General features: G+C 43.5%; 1 protein-coding gene across 1 annotated transcript in view; it reads right to left on the bottom strand.

Annotated features, from left to right (window-relative positions):
• PCIF1 (phosphorylated CTD interacting factor 1) overlaps window positions 1-22,408 on the bottom strand; it is a 797,200-nt gene that overhangs the window by 540,567 nt on the left and 234,225 nt on the right. The window contains exon 5 of the mRNA XM_044090229.1: window positions 14,785-14,927. Within this exon, the coding sequence (XP_043946164.1) occupies window positions 14,785-14,927 (143 nt within the window). The remainder of the gene's footprint in view (window positions 1-14,784; window positions 14,928-22,408) is intronic.

The following is a 22,408-nucleotide window of genomic DNA, read 5'->3' as shown; positions in this document are numbered from 1 at the left end:
ATCATTGCTTCTAGATCCTGAGAATGTTGACACCATAGGCTTTTTAGATACCATTGTAGTTTCTTCATATGCAGTCTTGCATATGGAATTAGAAGAATGCAGGAGGCTATGAACCCCAAGGCTTGTAGTATTTGCCTTGCAGATAGTAGGGTTTTTGTGGCCACTTGTTTGAAGTAGGTTGTCAAATGAATTTGTTTCTCTGGCATGGGGAAAGCCATCTGGGAAGTTGTATTCAAGCTTGCTCCCAGGAATATGATTTGTTGACAGGGTACTAGGTGTGATTTCTTTTCGTTTATGGTATACTCCCAGACAAGTTAGCACCCTTTGTACAAAGGCCAGATGATTCAAAAGTATGTCCTCGCTTTCTGCCTGAATTAAACAATCGTCCAGGTATGGGTATATCTGAATATTTCTTTGCCTGCAAAATGCGATGACTGGGGCTAGGCACTTTGTGAATACCCTGGATGCAGTAAATAAGCCAAAGGGCAGTGCAGAGAACTGGTAGTGATTGTAGCCTGCTTTGAAGCGTAGGTATCTTCTGCAAGATTCCCTGATTGGGATGTGCAGGTATGCTTCCTTTAAGTCAAGTGTTACCATCCAGCATCTTTTCCTAGCATAGGAAACAACTGGTGAAGAGTCAGCATCTTGAATTTTGGAATCACCAAAAAGGTGTTTAGAATAGACAGGTCCAGAAGAGGACGCCATGAATTGTCTTTTCTGGGTACCAGGAAAAGTCTTGAGTAGAAACCTTGTCCTCTTTCCTCTTCTAGTACAGTATGAATAGCCTTTATGTTCAAAAGAGAGAGTATTTGCTTTTGAGCCTCTGCCCACTGATTTGGGGGTAGATCTGGCCAACCTTCTGGCGTTGGTAATGTGTGTAAGTGAAATCTGTATCCTTGGGATACTATATTTAAAACCCATTTGTCCTGGGTAATGAGTTCCCAGTTTTTGGCCTGCAGACCAATCTTTCCTCCTAAAGGAGCATTCAGTTGAGAAGGGCTTGAAGTTTTAAAATCAAGTCATTGAGACAGTTTTCCATAGGGGGTAGTCTTACTACTCCCAGATTTGGAAGCGGAAGCCCCCCACTGCTTAGTCTTGTGCGTACCCTGAGACTGAAACCTGGGATTTCTGCTGTGTCTGGGTTTAGACAGAGAAGGCCTGGAAGGAGCCAGTAAGGACCAATTCTTAGAGGGCCAATGCCTACTAAATCTTGGAGGCTGAACTTATAAGAAATCTTTAACAGTTTGCATAGATTTAGCTTTATCTTCCATCTTTTTAAGAACTTCCTCAGCTTTGTTGCCAAACAGGCAGTCCTGATTTAAGGGAGCATCCAACAGTTTAGCTTTAACATAATCAGGCAAAGATTGTTCCTTAAGCCAAGCATGCCTTCTGAGCACAGACCCCATGACAGCAGCCCTGCAAGAGGACTCCAAAGAATCAAACCCGCAAATATGTTTTCCAACCTGTTCAGCAGAATGCATTAAATCCTGTAATTCCTTATTTTCAGCACAGTCAGAAATCAATATAATTTTCTGTTTAAGCAATCCAATAATATGTTGTTGATACTTTAACATATGACAGTTTAAGGCCCTAACAGCCAAGGTTGCAGACGTGTAAACCTTCTTACCCCATCTATCCAGCGCCCTGGAGTCTCTATCAGTAGGAGTAGGGTTTTTGGCAGTAGAGGCCTTAATGCCCTTGGGTCCCTGTGAAATAGTCTCTGGATCCGCAATAGAATTTTTAAAAAGGAACTTGTGAGAATCAGGAACCCTATACTATCTGTCAGGTTTTCTAGGAGCAGGATGCTAAGAATCAGGGGCCAAACTAGATTCCAGAAAGGCATCATCAACAATGTACAGGAGGTATAGCTAAAGGCCTATGCTGAGGCAAGAGTAAGAAATCCCTAAGCCTCTTTTTCGAATCAGAAAAATCCTGGCTTTCCCAATGGAAATGCTCCCTTAGAGTGTGCAAGGTTTCACCTTTTGAAAAATTTTAAATCGCAAGTGGATGAAGGTTCAAAGGGTGGTGAAGTTAAGTGCAAAAGAACAAAATTTCAATCCCAAAGAGGGACAGGTTCTTTAACTGGAGGTCTCAGTAAGGAAGTGCCTTTCAAAAAGGCTTTACACAGTCTATATGTCATCAAGTTAGGCATAGGCTGTCCTAAGTGGAAACTGGAGATAGCTGCTACCTGAACTTTAACTGTGGCAGCAGCTGAGCCTTGTTGGAAGAGTTCTGAAAGGAAGTCTAAAACTGAGGAAATTGGGGCAGTGAAGGGATCTATGTTTCTGGTCTGTGCCCCAAAAGAAATTTTTTTCTATTTACTAGACTATACTACTCTGGTAGAAAGCTTATGAGAGGATATCAAGATATATGCTTTACTGCTGGAGTGAAATCCTGAAGCCTGACTAAGGTTGGAAGTGGAGCAACCAAGCTGTCCAGCTGTCAAGCTGAGGGTGTGGAGAAAGGGATGGAACGTTCCTGACATATGTGTCAGCAGGTCTGGAACTGGGTCCAGAATCCATGGATCCTCCAGTAGATGAGGCCCGAGAAAGGGAAAACAAATCTGACCAGGCCAGTATGGAGCAATGAGAACCATCTTGCTTCCTAAGGATTTTGCTTTCTGAATGACTTTTGCTATGAGGGGAAATGGGGGGAAAAGCATAAAGAAGTCCCGAGGGCCAATTGTGAACAAGTATGCCTCTCGGCATCTCCCCCGGAGGGGGGATTAGGGCAAAGTAGCTGCTGCATTTGGCGTTCATAGGGGTGGCAAAATGATCGCAGCAAGGCTGGCCCCATTTGCAGAAGATCTCTTCTGCTATGTTCTGATTCAGAGACCACTCGTGAGGCATCGAAACTGCCCTGCTACGCTTGTCGGCTATCACATTGGACTTTCCTGGGATGTGCGTTGCGACTAGTAAGCATTGGGAAGATATTGCCCACTGCCAAACCCTCAGAGCCTCTCGACAAAGTGGATAAGATCTGATTCATCCTTGTTTGTTTATATACCATACCACTGACATATTGTCTGACTGGACTGCAATCGTCCCTAGAGGTAGAGAGTTGTGGAGTGCTTATAACGCCAGAAGCACTGCTCTCATCTCTAGAACACTGATGTGCAAATGGGCCTCGTGTTCCTGCCATATGCCTTGGACTGTCTTTCCCAGGTAATGCCCCCCCCCCCCACCCTACCTGGGAAGCATCCATGGTCACAGTAGCAACGGGTTGATGCGGAACGAATGGTCTCCCAGTGGTTAACTCGTTGGACTGAATCCACCAACGAAGATCCTTCTTGGAAGTTTCTGTTATTATGATTGGGTGAGACAGAGAAAGTTCCTGAAGTGACCACTGGGAGAAAAGTAAACACTGTAAAATTATCATATGCATCCTGGCTAATGGAACAAGGGTTGAGGTTGAGGCCATTGTTCCCAGTAGTTTGAGCACTATCTTTGCTTTGACCTTGTATTTGAGAAGAAGCAGCAATATCTGAGATTCACAATTCTGTTGGCTGGAAGGCGCGCCATCATTGAAACGGTGTCTATTTCTGTGCCTATAAAAGTAACATGCTGACAGGGTGACAAGACAGATTTTTGCAAGTTTATTGTAATGCCTAGCTGAGCACAAACTTGTAGAGTCATGTCTCTGGCCTGTTGAAGTAGTTGCTTGGTGGTGGCAGTTAGGAGCCAGTCGTCCAGGTACGGAAACACTCGGAATCCAACACGTCTCAAGTGAGCCGTTACTACTGCCATGCATTTGGTGAACACTCTGGGGGCTGTAGTGAGACCAAAGGGCAGAGCACGAAAAGTACAGTTGTGTACACTTACCATAAATGAAGATGTTTGAGTGTATTCACTGTTGCAGTCATTACATTTGGGTAATCTGCTGGCAGGTTGCCCTCAGTCGGCCTGATTAACAAAGTCTTGGGTCCTGCGTCAGATGCTGTCCCTTCTTCCATGACGTCAGGTCGTCAGGGGTATAAAACATGCAGCTGACGCCATTACATCAGTTTTTCTTGCCCCAGATTGTCAGGTGCCCCCCAAATGGGGAGCAAAAAAAAAAATAAATAAATAAATAAATAAAATATATATAATTAGACACACAAATATACCTCCAAACAAAAGCAAATACACCAAAAAGGCTTTTAAGCATAGTAAAAGAAAGAAGAGGTATAGTAAAAGATAAACAAGGGGTTGGAGGGAGGGTAACCAAGACTGCAACAGTGAATACACTCGAACATCTACATTTATGGTAAGTGTACACAACTGTACTATGTTCATCATGTTTCACTGTTGCAGTCATTACATTTGGGTAGATTCCAGAAGCTAAGGTTGGGAGGATGGATTTATACAGCATTAGGAACAGCTATAAGGCCCTGCAAAACAGCAGTGGCAAAGCCAGCTCTGGATTTAGAGAAGATTGGTAAGTGATAATGCTTGGTGAAAGTATGAACTGAACTCCAGGTAGCAGCTTCTAGAATATCCCTGGTAGGAACACCTCTGAGAAAGGCTGCTGAAGTAGATGCAGCCCTGGTGGAATGAGATCTGATCCCCTGGGGATAGGTTTTCCATGGTGCTTATAAGAGAAATTAATACAATGGCTTATCCATTTAGAAATAGTCTGCTTTGAAATAGCCTTCCCCTCTGCCCCTGCAGCAAATGCTACCAGCAGTTGTTCAGATTTTCTTTGAGATTTAGTCCTGTCCAAGTAGAATCTAAGTTGTCTGTGTACATCCAATGAATGCAGAATCCGCTCTCCCTTGTTCTGTGGATTGGGAAAGAAAGTTGGCAAATGAATGGACTAATTAAGAGCCACACTGGATACCACCTTGGGCATGAATGATGGATTGGTCCTGACGGACACCCTGTCTGCATGAAAGATGATGAAAGGCTCCACTGCCATAAGGGCCTGCAATTCAGATATCCTTCTAGCTGAAGTGATTGCTAAAAGGAAGGCTGTTTTCCAGGAAATAAATTTTAAGTCTGCAGTTGCAGCTGGTTCGAAAGGAGGTAGAGTGAGTTTCTCCAATACAAAGTTAAGGTCCCAGGCAGTGGTTGGAGCTCTCCTGGGTGGTCTCAAGTTTTTGGCCCCTCTGAGATACTGCTTTAGAAGAGGATGAGAGAAGGGGGGGGGGTCTGTGTTATAATGAGCTGAAATGGCTGAGGCATGGCTTTTTATGAAAGAAAAAGACAGGCCCTAGTGAAGCATCTCAGTTAAGTGTTGCAAAATCTGAGGTAAATTGGGCACTGCTGTGTTCATCCCTTGAGATTGATTCCAGGCATAGAATCTTTTCCATTTGTCGGCATAAGATTTTGTAGTACTAGGTCTTCTCGCCTCCAAAATGACATCCATCACAGGTTTGCTGAGGGATGCTAAGGGGGTATTTAAATGATTAGCCAAGCTGCAAGATTCAATGTTTGGAGCTGAGGGTGCAGAATTTGGTTCTCCTGATGAGGCAGTAAAGAAGGTGTCCGAGGCAGCTGCCATGGAGAAATGTGTGACACACTGCACAGGAGTGGGTACCAGTGTTGGTGAGGCCAGTCCGGAGCAATCAAAATCATTTTTGGTTTGTCCTGTTTGACTTTTAGTAGAACTTTTGAGAGCAAAGGCAGAGGGGGAAAGGCATAGACTGATAGGTTTTTCCAGCTGAAGGACAGGGCATCCACTTTCCAGGCTTTTTTGTGAGGAGTTCTTGTGAAAAATTTGTCCAATTGGTAGTTCTGCTGTGAGGCAAAAAGATCTATGTCTGGGCTCCCCCATTTGCATGTCAGCATGTTGAAAATCCATGGTTCCAGTTTCCATTCGTGAGGGTCCATGAGATTTCTGCTTAGTTCGTCTGCCAGAACATTCTGCTTTCCTGGCAGGAATTGAGCTTGTAGTTGTACTTGGTAGCTCAAGGCCGTGTTCCACAATGTCATGGCTAGTCTGCAGAGGGGGTAGGAATGTGTACCCCCCTGCTTGTTTATGTACCATATAACCATGGTGTTGTCCGTCTTTATCAGTAATTGTCCTGGATAAAGGTAGTCCTTGAAGGCTGTCAGTGTATTCTGTACAGCTAGTATTTCGTTTTGATTGATATGAAGGTGCATTTATTTTGGGTTCCATTTGCCCTAAATGCACTTCCCTGCCAGATGAGCCCCCTATGCATAGTCTGATGCGTCTGTAATTAGGGTTTGGGCGGCAGGGGGTGGTGTGAATGGCAGTCCCTTGTTTTGGTGGCAAGGTATGATAGGAATCATTGTTTCCAGGCTGTGACAATGTTGACTCCATAAACTTTTTAAGTACCACTGAAGTTTCCTCATATGCAGACTTGCATATGGAATTAGAAAAATGCAGGAGGCCATGAACCCCAAGGCTTGCAGTACTTGCCTTGCAGATAGCAGGGTTTTTGTGGCCACCTGTTTGAAGTAAGTCACCAAATGAATTTGCTTTTCTGGCATAAGGAAAGCCATCTGGGAAGTTGTATTCAAGCTTGCACTCAGGAATGTAATCTTTTGAGAGGGTATCAGTTGAGATTTCTTTTCGTTTATGGTGTACCCTAGACAGGTTAGAACTCTTTTTACAAATGCCAGATGTTTTAGAAGAATGACCTGCTTTTCTGCCTGAATTAGACAATTGTCCAGGTAAGGATATATTTGAATATTTCTTTGCCTGCAAAATGCAATTACTGGAGCCAGGCACTTTGTGAATACCCTGGGTGCAGTAGACAAGCCAAAGGGCAGTGCAGAGAACTGATAATGCATGCAGCCTGCTTTGAAGCGTAGGAATCTTCTGCAAGATTCCCTGATTGGGATATGCAGGTAAACCTCTTTTAAGTTAAGAGTTGCCAACCAGGCATCCTTGCCTAGCATAGGAAGTAACTGGTGAAGAGTCAGCATCTTGAATTTTGGAATGTCCAGGAAGGTGTTTAGAGTAGACAGGTCCAGAATTGGACGTCATGATTTGTCTTTTCTGGGTACCAGGAAAAGTCTGGAATAGTAACCTTGTCCCTTTTCCTCTTCTGGTACTAGTTGAATAGCTCCCATATTTAGGAGGGAAAGTACTTGTTTCTGAGCCTCTGCCCACTGATTTGGGGGTTGATCTGGCCATCCGTTTGGAGTTGGCAGCGTGTGGAAATGAAATCTGTATCCCTGGGACACTATATTTAAAACCCATTTGTCCTGGGTTCAAAGTTGCCAGTTTGTTGAATGAAGAGACAGTTTTGCCCCCAAAGGGGTGGCTAAGAGATAAGTGCTTGGTAATTTCAAAGGGAAGCCATCGAGACTGTTTACCATAGGGTGGTGCCTTGTTGTTTCCAGATCTGGAAGTGGAAGCACCCCATTGCTTAGTTTTGAAAGTCCCTTGGGACTGAAACATGGTGTTTTTGGAATGTCTGGGCTTGACCGTAGTGGCTCTGGAGGGAGCTGGAAAGGACCAGTTCTTTGTAGGCCAATGCCTACTAAATCTAGGAGGTTGCACTTGTAAGAAATCTTTCACAGTTTGCATAGATTTAGCTTTATCTTCCATCTTTTTTAGAACTTCTTCAGCCTTATTGCCAAATAGGCGGTCCTGCTGTAAAGGAGCATCCAAACATTTTGCTTTAACATGATCAGGCAGAGACTGCTGCTTAAGCCAAGCATGCCTTCTAAGTACAGACCTAGTAACAGCAGCCCTACAAGAGGCCTCTAAAGAATCAAAACCACACTGCAAAGTATGTTTGCCAACTTGTTCAGCTGAATGCAATAAATCCTGCAAATCTTTATTCTCCACACAGTCAGAAATCAACATAATTTTCTGTTTAAGCAGTCCCATGGTATGCTGTTGATATTTTAGCATATTAAATTGACAGTTTAAAGCCCTGATTGCTAAGGTTGCAGAAGTATAAACCTTTATACCCCATCTATCCAGCGCCCTGGAGCCTCTATCAGAAGGGGTAGGATTTTTTGCAGTAGAAGCCTTAATGCCCTTGGGCCCCTGAGAAATGGTTTCCAGGGTCTGCAACAGGATTTTTGAAAATAAATGTGTGGGACTCAGGAACCCTGTAGTACCTGTCTGATTTGCTAGTGGCTGGAGGTAAGGAATCAGGAGCCATACTGGGTTCTGAAAACACATCACCAACAATATCTAGTACAAGAGGTATAGCAAAAGGCCTATGCTGAGAAAGAAGAAAGAAACCCCTAAGCCTCTTTTTGGAAAAGAGAAATCCTGACTTTCCCAGTGGAAATGCTCCCTTAAGGTATGTAAAGTTTCCCCAAAAGAGAAATCCTCAGGCGGAGAACCAGAGGGAATGGAATCCTCTACATCAGAGTCCTCATAAGTAGGTATGGACAAAACCAGATCATTAGAAGAGTCAGAAGAAACAGAGTCTTGTTCAGAAGATTCATAGTCACATTCAATCCTAGGCCTCTTGGAAGGGGGGTGACTACCCCTGATTAGAGTAATTAAATCTTCAGCCATTTTGATCATTTGTTTTTTAGGCATAGGGGCCTGAACATGTGGCCTGGGCGTCAGTTTTTTAGACGTAGATCGAGATTTAGGCCTTAGCACTGAAGTAGGAGTCAGTTTAATATGCAAGTCTGTAGGCCTGAATGCACCCTCAGAAGCCGGTGCCTGCTAAGTGGCTCTGGAGCCATCCAAGGTAGAGACATCCGCAGGTTCCATATGTGAAGTATCTTGCGGCATACAGGACTCCGAATGGGTCTCAGTAGAGGCCTGCGAATCAGAAGTAGCAGGTATCAGGGGCTGCGTAAGCGCCTCACTGTGTACCAGCGAACTGGCAACTGGCTTAGGAGAAGCGTCACCGGCAGTTTTGGACCTCAATGGCCTGTCTCTGTCTTTTTCTTTGCGTTTTTTTGGTATTCCGGTAGTCGGATGGCTAACCGACATAATTTCTTGATAATTAAACCGAGAACCGAAATATTTTGAAGCAAAAATGGTACCAACGACGGATAGTGCGCTGATTAAATAAAGCACAAAACCGACAGCAAGGTACGTCATGGTCAGGGCCTAGGCAAGGAATACAGTACAAATGAAAATCCTTATGAGGTATTTGCTTCCCACAAGTAATACAATTATTAACCTTTACTGACATCAGTAAGGAACAAGAAAAAGTTTCCCCAACAGGGTACTTAGCTTTTAGTTGAAGACTTCGGTTCTGAAACTCGAAAACGAAAATTTCAGGAGTCGGCCAACTGGCACTTGCGAACTGCTTCTGCTTCGGGCACCGCACGGCAAGAAAGACTGATGTAATGGCGTTGGCTGCATGTTTTATACCCCTAATGACCTGACGTCATGGAAGAAGGGACAGCAACCGACGCAGGACCCAAGACTTTGTTAATCAGGCCGACTGAGGGCAACCTGCCAGCAGATTACCCAAATGTAATGACTGCAACAGTGTAACACCATGAACATCTGGTAGTGACTGGCTCCCAGCTGGAAGCGTAAGTGACTCCTCGATGCTCTGTCCATTTTATGTGGTAGTACGGATCTTGGAGTTCTATCGAGCACATACAATTGTCTTTCCCTAAAAGGGGGAATACAGACTGCAGTGTCACCATTCGGAACTTGGACTTCTTTACTGACACAATTAGCTGAGATCCAATATGGGACTCCAGTCCCCTGTTCTTTTTGGCACTAAAAAGAATCTCTAGTACGTTCCGAATCCTATCTGGTCTGCGGGGATGGTTTGGATGACTTTTGTTTAGCAACTTTTGAATCTCTACACTTGCTTGATCCCTGTGATTGGGTGGAACATCAAGGATTTTCCTGTTATGAGAGGTTGTAGGAAAAGGGTATGGAGTATCCTCTGGATATTACATTTTGTACCCACTTGTCTTTTGTGATATTGTGCCAGGCTACTGGGTACAAAGATAAACGTCCCCCGACTGGCTCCAGAGTAGCACAATCGGGCCCCCTTTCAGGAGCGCTGATAGGGATGGCCGCGAAAAGAATCACTATCGCCCTGGTTCTGCAGACCCCCTCTGCCTCTAGGATGGCGTCTATCATTATTTCCTCCCCCTCTGTCCCTGGGGAAGGAATCACCTTATGCGTCTGGGAAAAATCTCTGGGATTTCTTGAACCACATCTTCCTGCCTTTCTGCCCTTTAGGATAGAGTCTTGAAGGGACAGAAAAATGTACTCCAATGGCAGAGAGAGTTTTCCCTTCCTGCTCGCATCTGGTGAGTGTATCCTTAACTTTTGGTCCAAACAGTGAGGAACCATCACAAGGGGCATTTGTGAAAGTAGACTTAAAGAGTTCCACGAAGTTACACAAGCACATCCAGGAGTGTCTCCTCAGGGAAACTCCTGAACCTGCTGCCCTACTCGCTCCATCTGCTGTGTATGATATCAGCCTCATAGAGGAGTTCACAATGGAGTTCAGGGTGGATAACTGAGCGGTAACCTTTTCTGGTACCTCCTCGGTTGAAGTACCTTGTAGAGTATCTCTTAGTTCCTTTAGGAGATCTCTCTGAAGCCTTGTAAAATGGGTAAGATAATTCAGAGATCTAAGGGTAAAAGCTGCTGAAGAAAAAACACTCTTCCCATACCTGTCCATTGTTCGAGACTCCTTATTCGGTGGATGGACAGATGAGGATATCTCTGCAAGCTCCTTCTTGGTGGCTGCTGCCACCAACATAGCATCTACTGGCACACCTTTTGTTAAGAAATCCTTTTCCTTGGGGGCAGAGAGAAATTTGTTTGGCCTCCTAGGAACTGGCTCCATGGTGTCAGGGGATTCTCACGCCTTTTCCACTGACTAAGTCCATGAGCTCGTCAAAAGGCAGAGACACACAAGAGGCTGAAGGTTGAGATCCGAAAGCCTTCAGGTACACCGACTCCTTATCAGAAGGGGTGATGGTAGGCCAGCTGCCTCTCTGCTTTAGGATCTCAAGAATATCTACAAAGGAGATATCATCAGCGGATGACCGAGGGGACCCTTCTGACTCCCTGAGGTCAGTGTCAGAAGTGACAGACTTATCAGGGGAATCTACATGCTTCCTCTTGCATGTTTTCTTACGAGGAGGCTCCTCAGAAGGGTATTCTGGGGAGGTCTTGGAAGAATGGGGACCACCCAGAGGGTGTTCCTGAGGCTGCAGATCTCTACTGTCCTGTGGATAGGGTGGCACCAAGACAGAGGCTGGTGCTTTTGGGGGAAGACCATCAGCATCCTTGCTTAGAGCCGTCGATCTGGCCTGCACACTCCTCATCAGCTCGACGGCCGAACCCCCTCCCCCTGGCTCCAAAGACACCACCGGTTCTGAAGAAGCAGAGGTAGCCCCCGGTTCCAGGGAGATTGGCTCCGACACCGATGTAGGAGCCGAGCTCAGGCGAGCTGATGCACAGAGAGGTAGACTCAGAACTGAAGAGGCTCGGGTCCAAGCATCCCCCTCAGGGCCGACTGGTGAACTTCAGCTCCTAGACACTACGGACGGCACCAAGTGTGTCGGAGCAAATAACGGTTCTGAAAAAGCCACTTGGGGTGCCAGAGCCAAAGGTTGTACTGCAAGCGGTACTGAATATTCTGGCTCCGAATAGACCGGAATGGCTCAGAGGAACAGTAGCGGTTGACAAGGACTTGGGCAGCTCTGAGGCCAGTTGGGCAGAAGCGGAGAGCAAATTTGCCAGCCCCGGCGCCTTCAAGAGTCTGCACACCACCCTCTCCACAGCTTCATCCAATAGGCTCCTAGAGGACCTGGAAGAAAGGGTTGGAGAGCAAGATCTCTGAAAAATAGGTGATCTCAGTGTATGGGAGACCGGTGGAATATCTGTTGACCAGCTCCAAGCTACAGAATCCTTTTTTCGGCTCTGAAGTACTTGGGGCCAATACAGGGACATCAATCGTAATAACCTCAATCGGTTCCATAGGCAGTGGAGATGATGAGGTGAGAGCTTTGGTGGTTTTTGAAATTTTCTCAGGAGGTCCAGATTTCTCGGAGGACAGGTCCAGATTTCTCGGAGGACACTGGAGAAGACCTTTTCACAGTCTTTTCTTTCCTGCTAGAAGGAGATCTTGTAGATTGTGAGGAGGAAAAACTACCCAAATCCTCCTCAAAGGATGGTTTTAGGAGACCTTTCAATATCAACTTGTTTTCCATTCTTGAAAGACTTTCAAACTAAAGGAATGACAAAAAGTACAAGTCTCCTGCAAGTGAATGGCCCCCAAACAGTATACACATACACTATGCCTGTCTGTTATGGGCAGTTTCTGCGTGCATTTTTGGCATTTTTTTAAACCCAAAGGTTTATGGTCCATTTCTTTTGACAAAACTGCTGGCAAAACAATGCTAAGGGACAAAGAAGAGATTAGTTAAGTCCTCTAACTAAAACAGAGCTTAACTATTGTGGGGATAGAACCAGCACACCACAGGAAACCAAAGAGAGGACTAGGTTGTCTAACTTAAATGGGCATAGCCCTGCTCAAAGAAGGAAACAAAGCACACAATAAAGGCAAGGTGAGATAAACAGAGGACTAGGTCCTCTAACTTAAATGGGCCTAGCCCTGTAGAACGGAAGGGAAATACCAACGGAAGGAGAACGACAATATTAATAAAAGGACTAGGTCCTCTAACTTAAACGGGCCTAGCCCTTGAACAAAATGCTTCACTAAGATACCTAAGCCTATGGAAAGGACAACACACAAGGCAATAGGTTAAATAGTAACACAAAGGACTAAATATCAGCAAGCCCTGTAATTCCAACACACGCTATAAGACTAGTAACGAGCCAACAAGGATTCAACAGCAAATCCTAAATATAGATAAACTAACTACCACTACGGGATACCAACAACAGGCCTGCGGAAAAACGTCGGCCAAACAGTTTGACAAATCAGCGACAACAATTTGAGAATAAACTAGTGTCTAACTAACAGTAATGCTACCTAAATTCTAAATAACAGAATTCTAACTATCTATTAACTCACTACTAAGAGCAAACAGTCTGCAAATATGAAAAAAATGTAGAAAAAGATTTAAACTTAGCCACGGCCAAGAAGAGCACTCCTGAACTTGTAAAGTGGCAAATGAGATCTGAAGATTGATACCACTGCAATATGGGATACCTACCTTGCCATGAGCCAACTCAGAGACTTCAAGCTTTGTAAACGGCCAAGTCGGAGCCGAGGATCGGCTCCGAACCCACATGTAAGAATGAAGGTGAGATAGGACTACATAACATCACCTGTTCTAGAGCCAACATTCTCTATTGCAATTTAAAAATAATATGCTGGAGGGATATATATGTCTCAGTGAATAACACTTCTCTAGACCACCTTCCTCTCCGTAATAAGTTGCATACATCTCCTACTTTATACAAGTGTAACTTGGACGCATGCATGGAGAACCACACTTCACCACTGGTTTGGCACCCTTTGCCTCTTATGGACAGGGCGAGCATGTAAATACCTGTTCCCCAAGGTTATAGTTATTCATACTTACTATACAAAGGGTTTTTTGCACAATACTAAAGGGTTATCTAACCCAAGGTTATACAAGACTTCTGCAAAATATAGGGGCCTTGATACTAAATACTAAGGCTAGAAACTCAGTGGGAATGCATAAAGATACTAACAGATCAATAGCTTTGTTAACTACCTATGAATCCTACCACTCCTTTTTTCCAGCATCTGATGATCTGCACAATGCATCTACCCATATGATAAACTGAGCTTCCCCTTCAAGGTCAGCATCTCATTCTTCTCTTCTTCACCACCATCAGTCTCTTCTACAGTGAATGCTATTCTTTCCTGAACTCACACACTGTTACACCTAACTTTTTTACTCTTTTATCATGAATTGAGGTATAACCATATTCATATTATTATCCATCACTGCTCATATTTTTGCTAAGTCTGTACTCTCTAAATCTTTTTATAAAAGAAAAGCATAAAACTGGAATACACTGCATACCTTCACCTTCTATTAACTAATTTCACCCTCCACTGGCTTTTACTGCTTTATTTTCCCCTTAATGTGCTCTGTTGCTTTTTTCAAAACTGTCTCGCTATGTTAAATGGGTTTAAATGGGAGATTCTCCGCTGCTTTTTTTAAAGCTGTCTTGCTATGTTAAACCCATTTAACATTGCAAAACAGTTTGTAAAAAGCAACGGAGATCTTGCTTTCTCCTTTGCTTTTGCCCACAGCTCTGATGTACTGCGTAGGCATATGCATGCGCAGTACATCAGAACTGCTGCAGAATACCAGACAGCTGCGGAAGGGCAGCAAGGAGGCATTATACAATGCCATTATTTAAGAAAAGTAATTATTTTTTTTCTTAAATAATGTCATTGTATAATAGCAATAACCCACTTCTGGGTGTGGGTAATGCTGGATTTACCCACGGTTGGCTTTGTTTGACCACTCGGGCTTCACCCTCGTGACCAAACCACACCAACCGTGGGTAAATCCAGCATTACCCACACCCAGGCGTGGGTTATTGCTATAGTACACATTAAGAAGGAGGCTGTTAACTTACTGCAATGTTAACTTTTTAGGAAACAAGAAGGACACACTTGGCAATCCAAATCTACTGAAATCTGTTTTCCCTATTGGGATATGAATCAGATATACTCAATGTACACCCCCTTTCTTTGCACTAAACTGCAAAGCATCTCATCACAGGTTGCTTTAATATATTTTGCAGCATTAGAAAATGACTGAGCTGAAATGAAATGCTCTTTATTATCTTGGGAAATTTGTCCCAAAATGAAGAAGAAAAAAAAATTGCTACAACTTAATACGAAAGAGATGTTAAACAATACTGAAGTTACAGAAAGGTGAAAGAATAGATGAAGAAAAAAGAAAAATCACTCACACTGTAGGTCGATATGTTTGTACTGTAGGTGACTGCTGCTTCTCATCAGTAGATGTGCTCCAGGAACGGAAAGCAGGGGTGCTCGCTGGAGTGCAAGGAGAACTTGGGATTATCTGAGCAGAAGGAGTTCCTGGACTTTCAACCTGATTAAAAAAAAACAGTGATGCTTAATAATTTTTCATTACTGATACACAATGTACAAAGAACAGCCCAAATCCCCTTCCAATGAAGTTTGCATCAGCCAAAAACTGTTCAGCATCTTCTTCCATCATTTCCACTCCTGTTAAAATTTATATTTCACTGTACCAGTACTTGTGCATTTTTATACAGTTTTTACACTTCAAAAGTGTATTTAAGGAGTGTTGCTTTTACCAGTGCATTTAACTATTGCTGAATCCAGAGCCATCCAAATCAGAAGAATTACTCCACATTGCTGAATTTCACTTTATCTTGTGAATTAATAGTGCAGCTTTAATATCTGTGTATTATTTGATGTGTCATTGCTTTCTATTCTAATGTTTATTGCCTTGGATTATTCCCACAGCCATTTACTGTGAGTTCCCTATACTTTTTGTTTGATTTTACAGTTGTAACTTGGTTAGTTCCTGCATTTTGTGAGCCCCATATAGTATTTTGCAAATAGTTTTTGTTCTGAATTTTAGTGGCAAAAGAGTAGCCAAGATTTATCTGATTTGGAAATCGTGATTTGTGACCTCTATTTGCTACTGGACACAGGGCTAGACTGCTTGTTTGTTTTTTTTTCTCTGCCTGTACAAAATCAGAGCTTCCACTTGCTTGGTAACCATCACATTGACTGCAAAGGCTTTCTGCTGAATCCTATCTATCTATCTATCTATCTATCTATCTATCTATCTATCTATCTATCTATCTATCCATCCATCCACTACTAGACAAATACTTTAAAGTGCTAATTTAAACTCTATCCAGAATATACTAGATTTGCTATATATTTATGCATCTTTACAAAGTCTTTGCACTTTAAAACTGCATTTAGGAATTACTGCTTTTACTATTGTTCCAAAATCCAAATCTGAATATTTACTCCGCATTATAGAACTGCACTTTATTTTGTAAATTACTAGTGCTTTAATATCTCTGCATTATTTGCAGTGTCATTGCTCTCTGTCATTGTAGTGCCTTGGATTACTGCCAAAGTTCTATACTTTGAGCTTGTGCACTTTTCTCTGGTTTTATAGTTGTAACGTGGTTAAGTTTCTGCAATTCTGGACAGTGCTTCTACATTAAGAAGTCATTGGTTTGCACTCTAGTGGCAGTACTCTTCTGAGATGGGAATCACTGCTTGTGACTTTAAAGTGTGTGTGTGTGTGTGTGTGTGTGTGTGTGTGTGTGTGTGTGTGTGTGTGTGTGTGTGTTTGTTACGGCCCATAGAGCTACCTTGTTTGTTGTTGATTTTCTTTGTCTATATAAAGTTGTTGCATTTGTGCAGTGGCAGTTTTTAGTGTTCATAAACTCTTTGGCCCCACTAAATTACTTACCACTTGAAAAGGCAATCCAGTTCTTTGCCACCTCATTTTTAAATACTCTTCATCAGCAGGTCCCTCTCTGCCAAGAAAGGGTTAAAGCACTGACTACTCTGTGGCTTGCCCAACTAAGCATCTCACAAGAGAAAGGGATCACCTGCAGCTTAACAATGTATTGTTACCTGAGAAACTAAGCCCCCCCAAAAGTCTGTTTAATATATATATATATATATATATATATATATATATATATATATATATATATATATATATATATATATATATATATATATATATATGTATATATAAATACACACACACACACATATCTATACACACATATATGCAATAAAATTCCAAGAGTCTAGTCACAATAACCCCAAAGACTTCTGGTCCACCTTGAATACGTTATTTAATCCAGGCAAGCAATCACAAGCAAACCCACTCTCTAATGAAAGTAGTGAAAATTTTAATTAGCATTTCATAGCTGATGCCTCCACACACTCACACTACTCCATTTTCACCGCAAGCATCACTGCTGACATCACTGAAGGGGCTGCCCTACTCACTCTTCAAACCCTTTTACTTCCATGATTAAAAATACCTTTTACAACTAAAGCTAAACACACTTGCAATAGATAATCTACCAGGAAAATGCCAAAAACTGCAGGCAGAAGCACTTGCCAACCGAAATATCAAATGATCCAAAGAATCCCATGTGCCATTCCTTTGGGAAAACTCGTTCAACATCCTTCTGCACAAAAGGAGGCAACTCCACTGAAATGCCCAACTTCAGATCAATCATCACTCTATTACCACTCTCTACACCCCTGAACTTCCTTCTTGATAATAATTCACTATCTTCTACACAAAGTACAGTTTTGTATCTACCATAAATGTAGATGTTCGAGTGTATACACTGCTGCAGTCATTACACTTGGGTTATCCTGCTATCAGGCGGTTCCCCAGTCGGCCTGAGTTCCAAAGTCTTGGTCCGGCGTCGGTTGCTGTCGCCTCCTCCCTGACGTCAGTGCGACAGGGGTATATAAGATGCAGCCAACGCTATTTTCTTCAGTTTTTCTTGCCCCAGATGTCAGGTGCCTCTAAATAGATAGGCAATTCCAATTGCTAATAAAACATACATAAGAAAAGCAAAAAACAACTTACAGCTACCAGCAAATACTCCCCATAGGTAGTAAGGGTAGAAGACATAGGTATGTACCAGCCAGTAAGAGGGGAAGGAGGGAGGGTAACCTGGACTGCAGCAGTGTATACACTCGAACATCTACATTTATGGTAGGTACAAAACTGTACTATGTTCATCGTGTTACTCTGCTACAGTCATTACACTTGGGTAGAATCCCAAAGCTGAGGAAGGGTGGCTGGTTCTATAAGGCATTAGGGGTGGCTATAAGGCCCTGCAGCACAGCAGTGGCAAAGCCAGCTCTGGATTTAGAGTATAGAGGCAGATGGTAATGCTTGGTGAAGGTATGTACAGAACTCCAAGTTGCTGCTTCTAAAATATCCTTGGGTAGGTACTCCCCTGAGGTAGGCAGTTGAAGTGGCTCTTGCCCTGGTGGAGTGAGATCTAATGCTGCTAGGTACAGGTTTTCCATGGTATGTGTAGCAGAAACGTATACAATGACCTATCCATTTTGAGATAGTCTGTTTTGAAATGGCTTTTCCCTGTGCTCCTGCAGCATATGCTACCAGTAATTGTTCAGATTTTATTCAAGTAGAAGCATAACTGCCTGTGAATGTCCAAAGAGTGCAGTAGTCTCTCCCCTTTATTCTGTGGTTTAGGATAAAAAGTTGGTAGGTGAATAGTTTGGTTTAGAGCCACACTGGATACCACCTTTGGCATAAAAGTAGGGTTAGTTCTTAAAGACACCCTATCCTGGTGGAAAATGAGGAAAGGTTCCACTGCTATTAGTGCCTGTAATTCTGAAACTCTTCATGCTGATGTTATTGCCAGGAGCAGAGCAGTTTTCCAAGAGATATATTTCAATTCTGCTGTGTTGGCTGGCTCAAAAGGGAGTAAAGTTAGCTTCTCCAAAACAAAGTTGAGGTCCCAAGTTGGAGTAGGTGCTCTACGGGGTGGTCTTATGTTTTTAGCCCCTCTGAGGTACTGTTTTAACAGAGGATTAGAGAAAATTGGTGGATCTGTGTTGTAATGAGCAGAGATGGCAGAGGCATGGATCTTGATGGATGAAAAAGAGAGTCCTTTGTCCAGCATCTCAGTTAAGTATTGTAGTATCTGAGGAATGTTTGGGACAAGACGGTCACGGCTGTGAGCTTGGTTCCAGGCACAGAATCTCTACCATTTATCCAAACAGGCTTTCCTGGTACTAGGCCTTCTGGCCTCCAGAATGACATCCATAACAGCTTTGGAGAGGGACACTGCTTGCTTGACTAAGGAATCTTCCATGCAGCTAGGTTTAAGGTCTTTAGCTGGCTGTGTAGTATTTGTTTGTTGTGCTGAGTCAGCAGATGTGGGCTTTGAGGCAAAATCCAGGGTGGTTCTTGTGCTAAGCTCCTTAAGATTGGGTACCAGTGCTGGCGTGGCCAGTCTGGTGCAATCAGGATCACCTTTGGCTCTTCCTGCCTGGCTTTTATGAGTACCTTTGGCAGGAGAGGTAGTGGTGGGAAAGCATATACTTGTAGGTTCTCCCAGCTGAGAGGGCATCCACTTTCCATGCTTGTGGATGGTAACTCCTTGTGCAGAATTTTTGTAGCTGGCAGTTTATTGGGGATGCAAACAGATCTATGTCCGGGCTCCACCATCTCTGTGTTATCATTCTGAATATTTGTGGATTCAACTCCCATTCGTGGGGATCCATGATGTTTCTGCTTAAGTCGTCTGCCAGTGTGTTTTTGTCTCCTGGCAGGAATTGTGCTCGCAGATGAACTTGAAGGTTTATAGCTGTGTTCCACAAGGTCATAGCTTGTCTGCGTAGGGGGTAGGAGTGAGTGCCCCCTTGCTTGTTTATGTACCACATAACTGTGGTGTTGTCTGTCTTTAGTAGTAGTTGTCCTGGATGCAGCCGGTCCTTGAAGGCTATAAACACATTTTGTACAGCTAGCATCTCTTTTAGATTGATGTGAAGATGCCTTTGTTCTGTGGGCCACATGCCCTGAATACATTTGCCTGCCATGTGTGCTCACCAGGCATAATCCGATGCATCTGTTGTCAGTGTTTGCCTGGCTTTGGGTTGTGTAAAAGGCTGTCCCTTGTTTAGGTGACAAGCTTGAGCCCACCACTGAAACTCCTGTTGAAGGCAACGGATTAGTGGTATAACTGTTTCCAAACTTTGACAGTGTTGAGACCATACATTCTTTAGGTACCATTGTAGTTTCCTCATATGCAGTCTGGCATATGGAATTAGTAGTATGCAAGACGCCATGTAACCCAAGGCCTGCAGAATTTTTCTTGCAGGGAGTTGGGTCTTTGTTGCCATCAATTGAAAGTATTGAGTCAGTTGTCCTTGCTTGTCTGGCGTGAGATAAGCCATCTGGGCCGTTGTGTTCAAGCTGGCACCCAGGAATATAATCTCTTGTGAGGGCACTAGTTTTGATTTCTTTTTGTTTACTGTGTTCCCCAGGCAACTTAATAACTGTTTTACAAATGCCAGATGCTTTAGAAGAATGTCCTTGCTCTCTGGTTGAATCAGGCAGTCGTCCAGGTACGGATAAATTTTAATTCCTTTCTGTCTGCAAAATGCAATTACTGGTGCCAGGCACTTTGTGAAGACCCTGAGTACAGTAGATAAGCCAAAGGGCAGTGCAGAGAATTGGTAGTGCATTGAACCCACTATGAATCTGAGGTATCTTCTGCAGTTTTGTCTGATAGGGACATGCAGGTATGCCTCTTTGAGGTCCAAAGTCACAAGCCAAGCTTTTTTGTCCAGCATGGGAAGAAGCTGCTGTAATGTCAACAGTTTGAATTTCGGAACATCCAGGTAAGTGTTTAGAGATGAAAGATCCAGAATGGGCCACCAGGCTTTGTCCTTTCTGGGTACGAAAGAGTCTTGAGTAAAATCCTTGTCCTTGCTCCTGTGATGGTAACTTCTGAATAGCTCTCATATCCATGAGTGCTGTAATTTGTTTTTGAGCCTCTGCCCATTGATTTGGTGGCAGATTTGGCATTCCTTTTAACCTTGGCAAAGTGTGACAGTGGAACCTGTAACCTTGAAATACAATGTTGAGAACCCATTTGTCTTTGGTGATCATTTGCGAATTGTGGTAGAAGAGTGCCAGTTTTCCTCCCAAGAGGGCTGCCAATAAGGATTTGTTTGGCAGCTGTAGTGGGAAGTCATTGGAGCTGTTTTTTATATAGTTGGGGCCTGTCTTCCCCTTCTTTCTGGCCTGATGCAACCCATTGTTGAGACCTGTAAGTACCTTGTGTTTGACCTCTACCTCTTGGACGTCTGTAACTTCTCCTTTGAGGTCTGTCTGTAATTGGAAAGGACCAATTCTTAGTTGGCTAGTTTCTGCTAAATCTAGGAGGCTGAACCTATAAGAAATCCTTCACCGTTTGCATAGATTTTGCCTTATCCTCCATTTTCTTTAGTACCTCCTCTGCCTTAACTCCAAATAACACATCCTTCTGTAAAGGTGCATCCAATAATTTTGCTTTAACATGATCTGGTAACGTATGTTCTTTTAACCAAGCATGTCTTCTAATGACAGAGCCTGTAAATGCTGCTCTGCAGGAGGCCTCTAGAGAATCAAAACCACATTGCAAAGTATGCTTTCCCACTTGTTCAGCTGCATGCAATAAATTCTGCATTTCTTTAAAATTAGGAGGATCTGACTCTGATAGCATTTTTTGTTTTAACTGAGACAGTAAAAATTGCTGATATTTTAGCATGTGAAACTGGCAATTTAAGACTCTCATTGCTAAAGTTGCAGACGTATATACTTTCTTTCCACATCTGTCTAATGCTCTGGAATCTCTGTCAGAGGGACCTGGATTCTTGGCTGATGAGGCCTTAACTCCTTTGGGTCCCTGAGAAATAGTTTCAGGGTCAGCTACAGGGCTTTTATACAGAAATTTATGTGAGTCAGGGACTTTGTAGTATCTGTCAGGTTTAACAGGGGCTGGAGGTAAGGAATCAGGATTTAAGCTGGATTCAGTATACACATCATCCACAATATCCAACACTGGCGGAATAGCAAGGGGTCTGTGTTGAGGTAATAAAAGGAAGTTTCTGAGCCTTTTCTTGGATTCTGAATAATCCTGGCCTTCCCAGTGGAAATGCTCCCTCATGGCATGTAGGGTTTCCCCAAAGGAGTAGTCCTCAGGTGGAGAGGCTGATGGAATAGATTCCTCAGCATCAGAATCCTCATAAGGGGGTAAGGAGTACCCTAGGTCTGAGGATGAATCAGAAGAGATGGACACCTGGTCGGATGAGTCGTAGTCTGCATCCTGTCTAGGCCTTTTATCAGGAGGGGGATGGGACCCCCTGATCAGAGTGATTAGGTCGTCGGCCATTTTGAGCATTTGTTTCTTAGGCATGGAGGCCTGTCCTAGAGAATGCTGCATTTGATTCTTTGACTTTAAAGGAGGCTTAGACTTAGCGGAGGGTTTAATGCTTAACTGAGTAGATCTGAAGACACCCTCTGTAGCTGTGGCTTGCTCAGCTACTCCAGATCCCTCTGAAAGGTTAGTCTTGGTAGGCTGAAGAACTTGTGCGTTCAAAGTCCCAGCCATCTCCACGTGGGAGTCAGATGCGGCTTGTGGTTCTACAGAAGCGGTCATCAGGGGCTGCGAAGGCGCCTCGCTGAAAACCGGAGAACCGGAGGCTGGCCTAGAAGAGGCTTCGTCGTCAGTTTTGGGCCTCGGATGCCTATCCCTGTCTTTGCACTTTTTGTGTATTCTGGTCGTCGGAAGTTCCGACGGCATGGTATAGTTGAATTTTCTACCAAATTAATGTCGGGCAAAATCAAACAGACGTTTAATAGTGCGCTTGTTAAACCTAGCACAAAACCGACAACCAGTGACGTCGTGGTCAGGGCCTAGGCATGGGATACAATAGGAATGGAAATCCTTATGAGGTATTTGCTTCCCACAAGAAATACAGTTATTAACTTTTACTGACATCGGTCTGACAACGGGGTAC

This window comes from Protopterus annectens, chromosome 12.part0 (assembly GCF_019279795.1).
Source record: "Protopterus annectens isolate FY-2018-M chromosome 12.part0, PAN1.0, whole genome shotgun sequence".
Taxonomy (NCBI): domain Eukaryota; kingdom Metazoa; phylum Chordata; order Ceratodontiformes; family Protopteridae; genus Protopterus; species Protopterus annectens.
The sequence above is the reverse complement of the archived record's forward strand: the minus strand, read 5'-3'. Positions and strand labels throughout refer to the sequence as shown.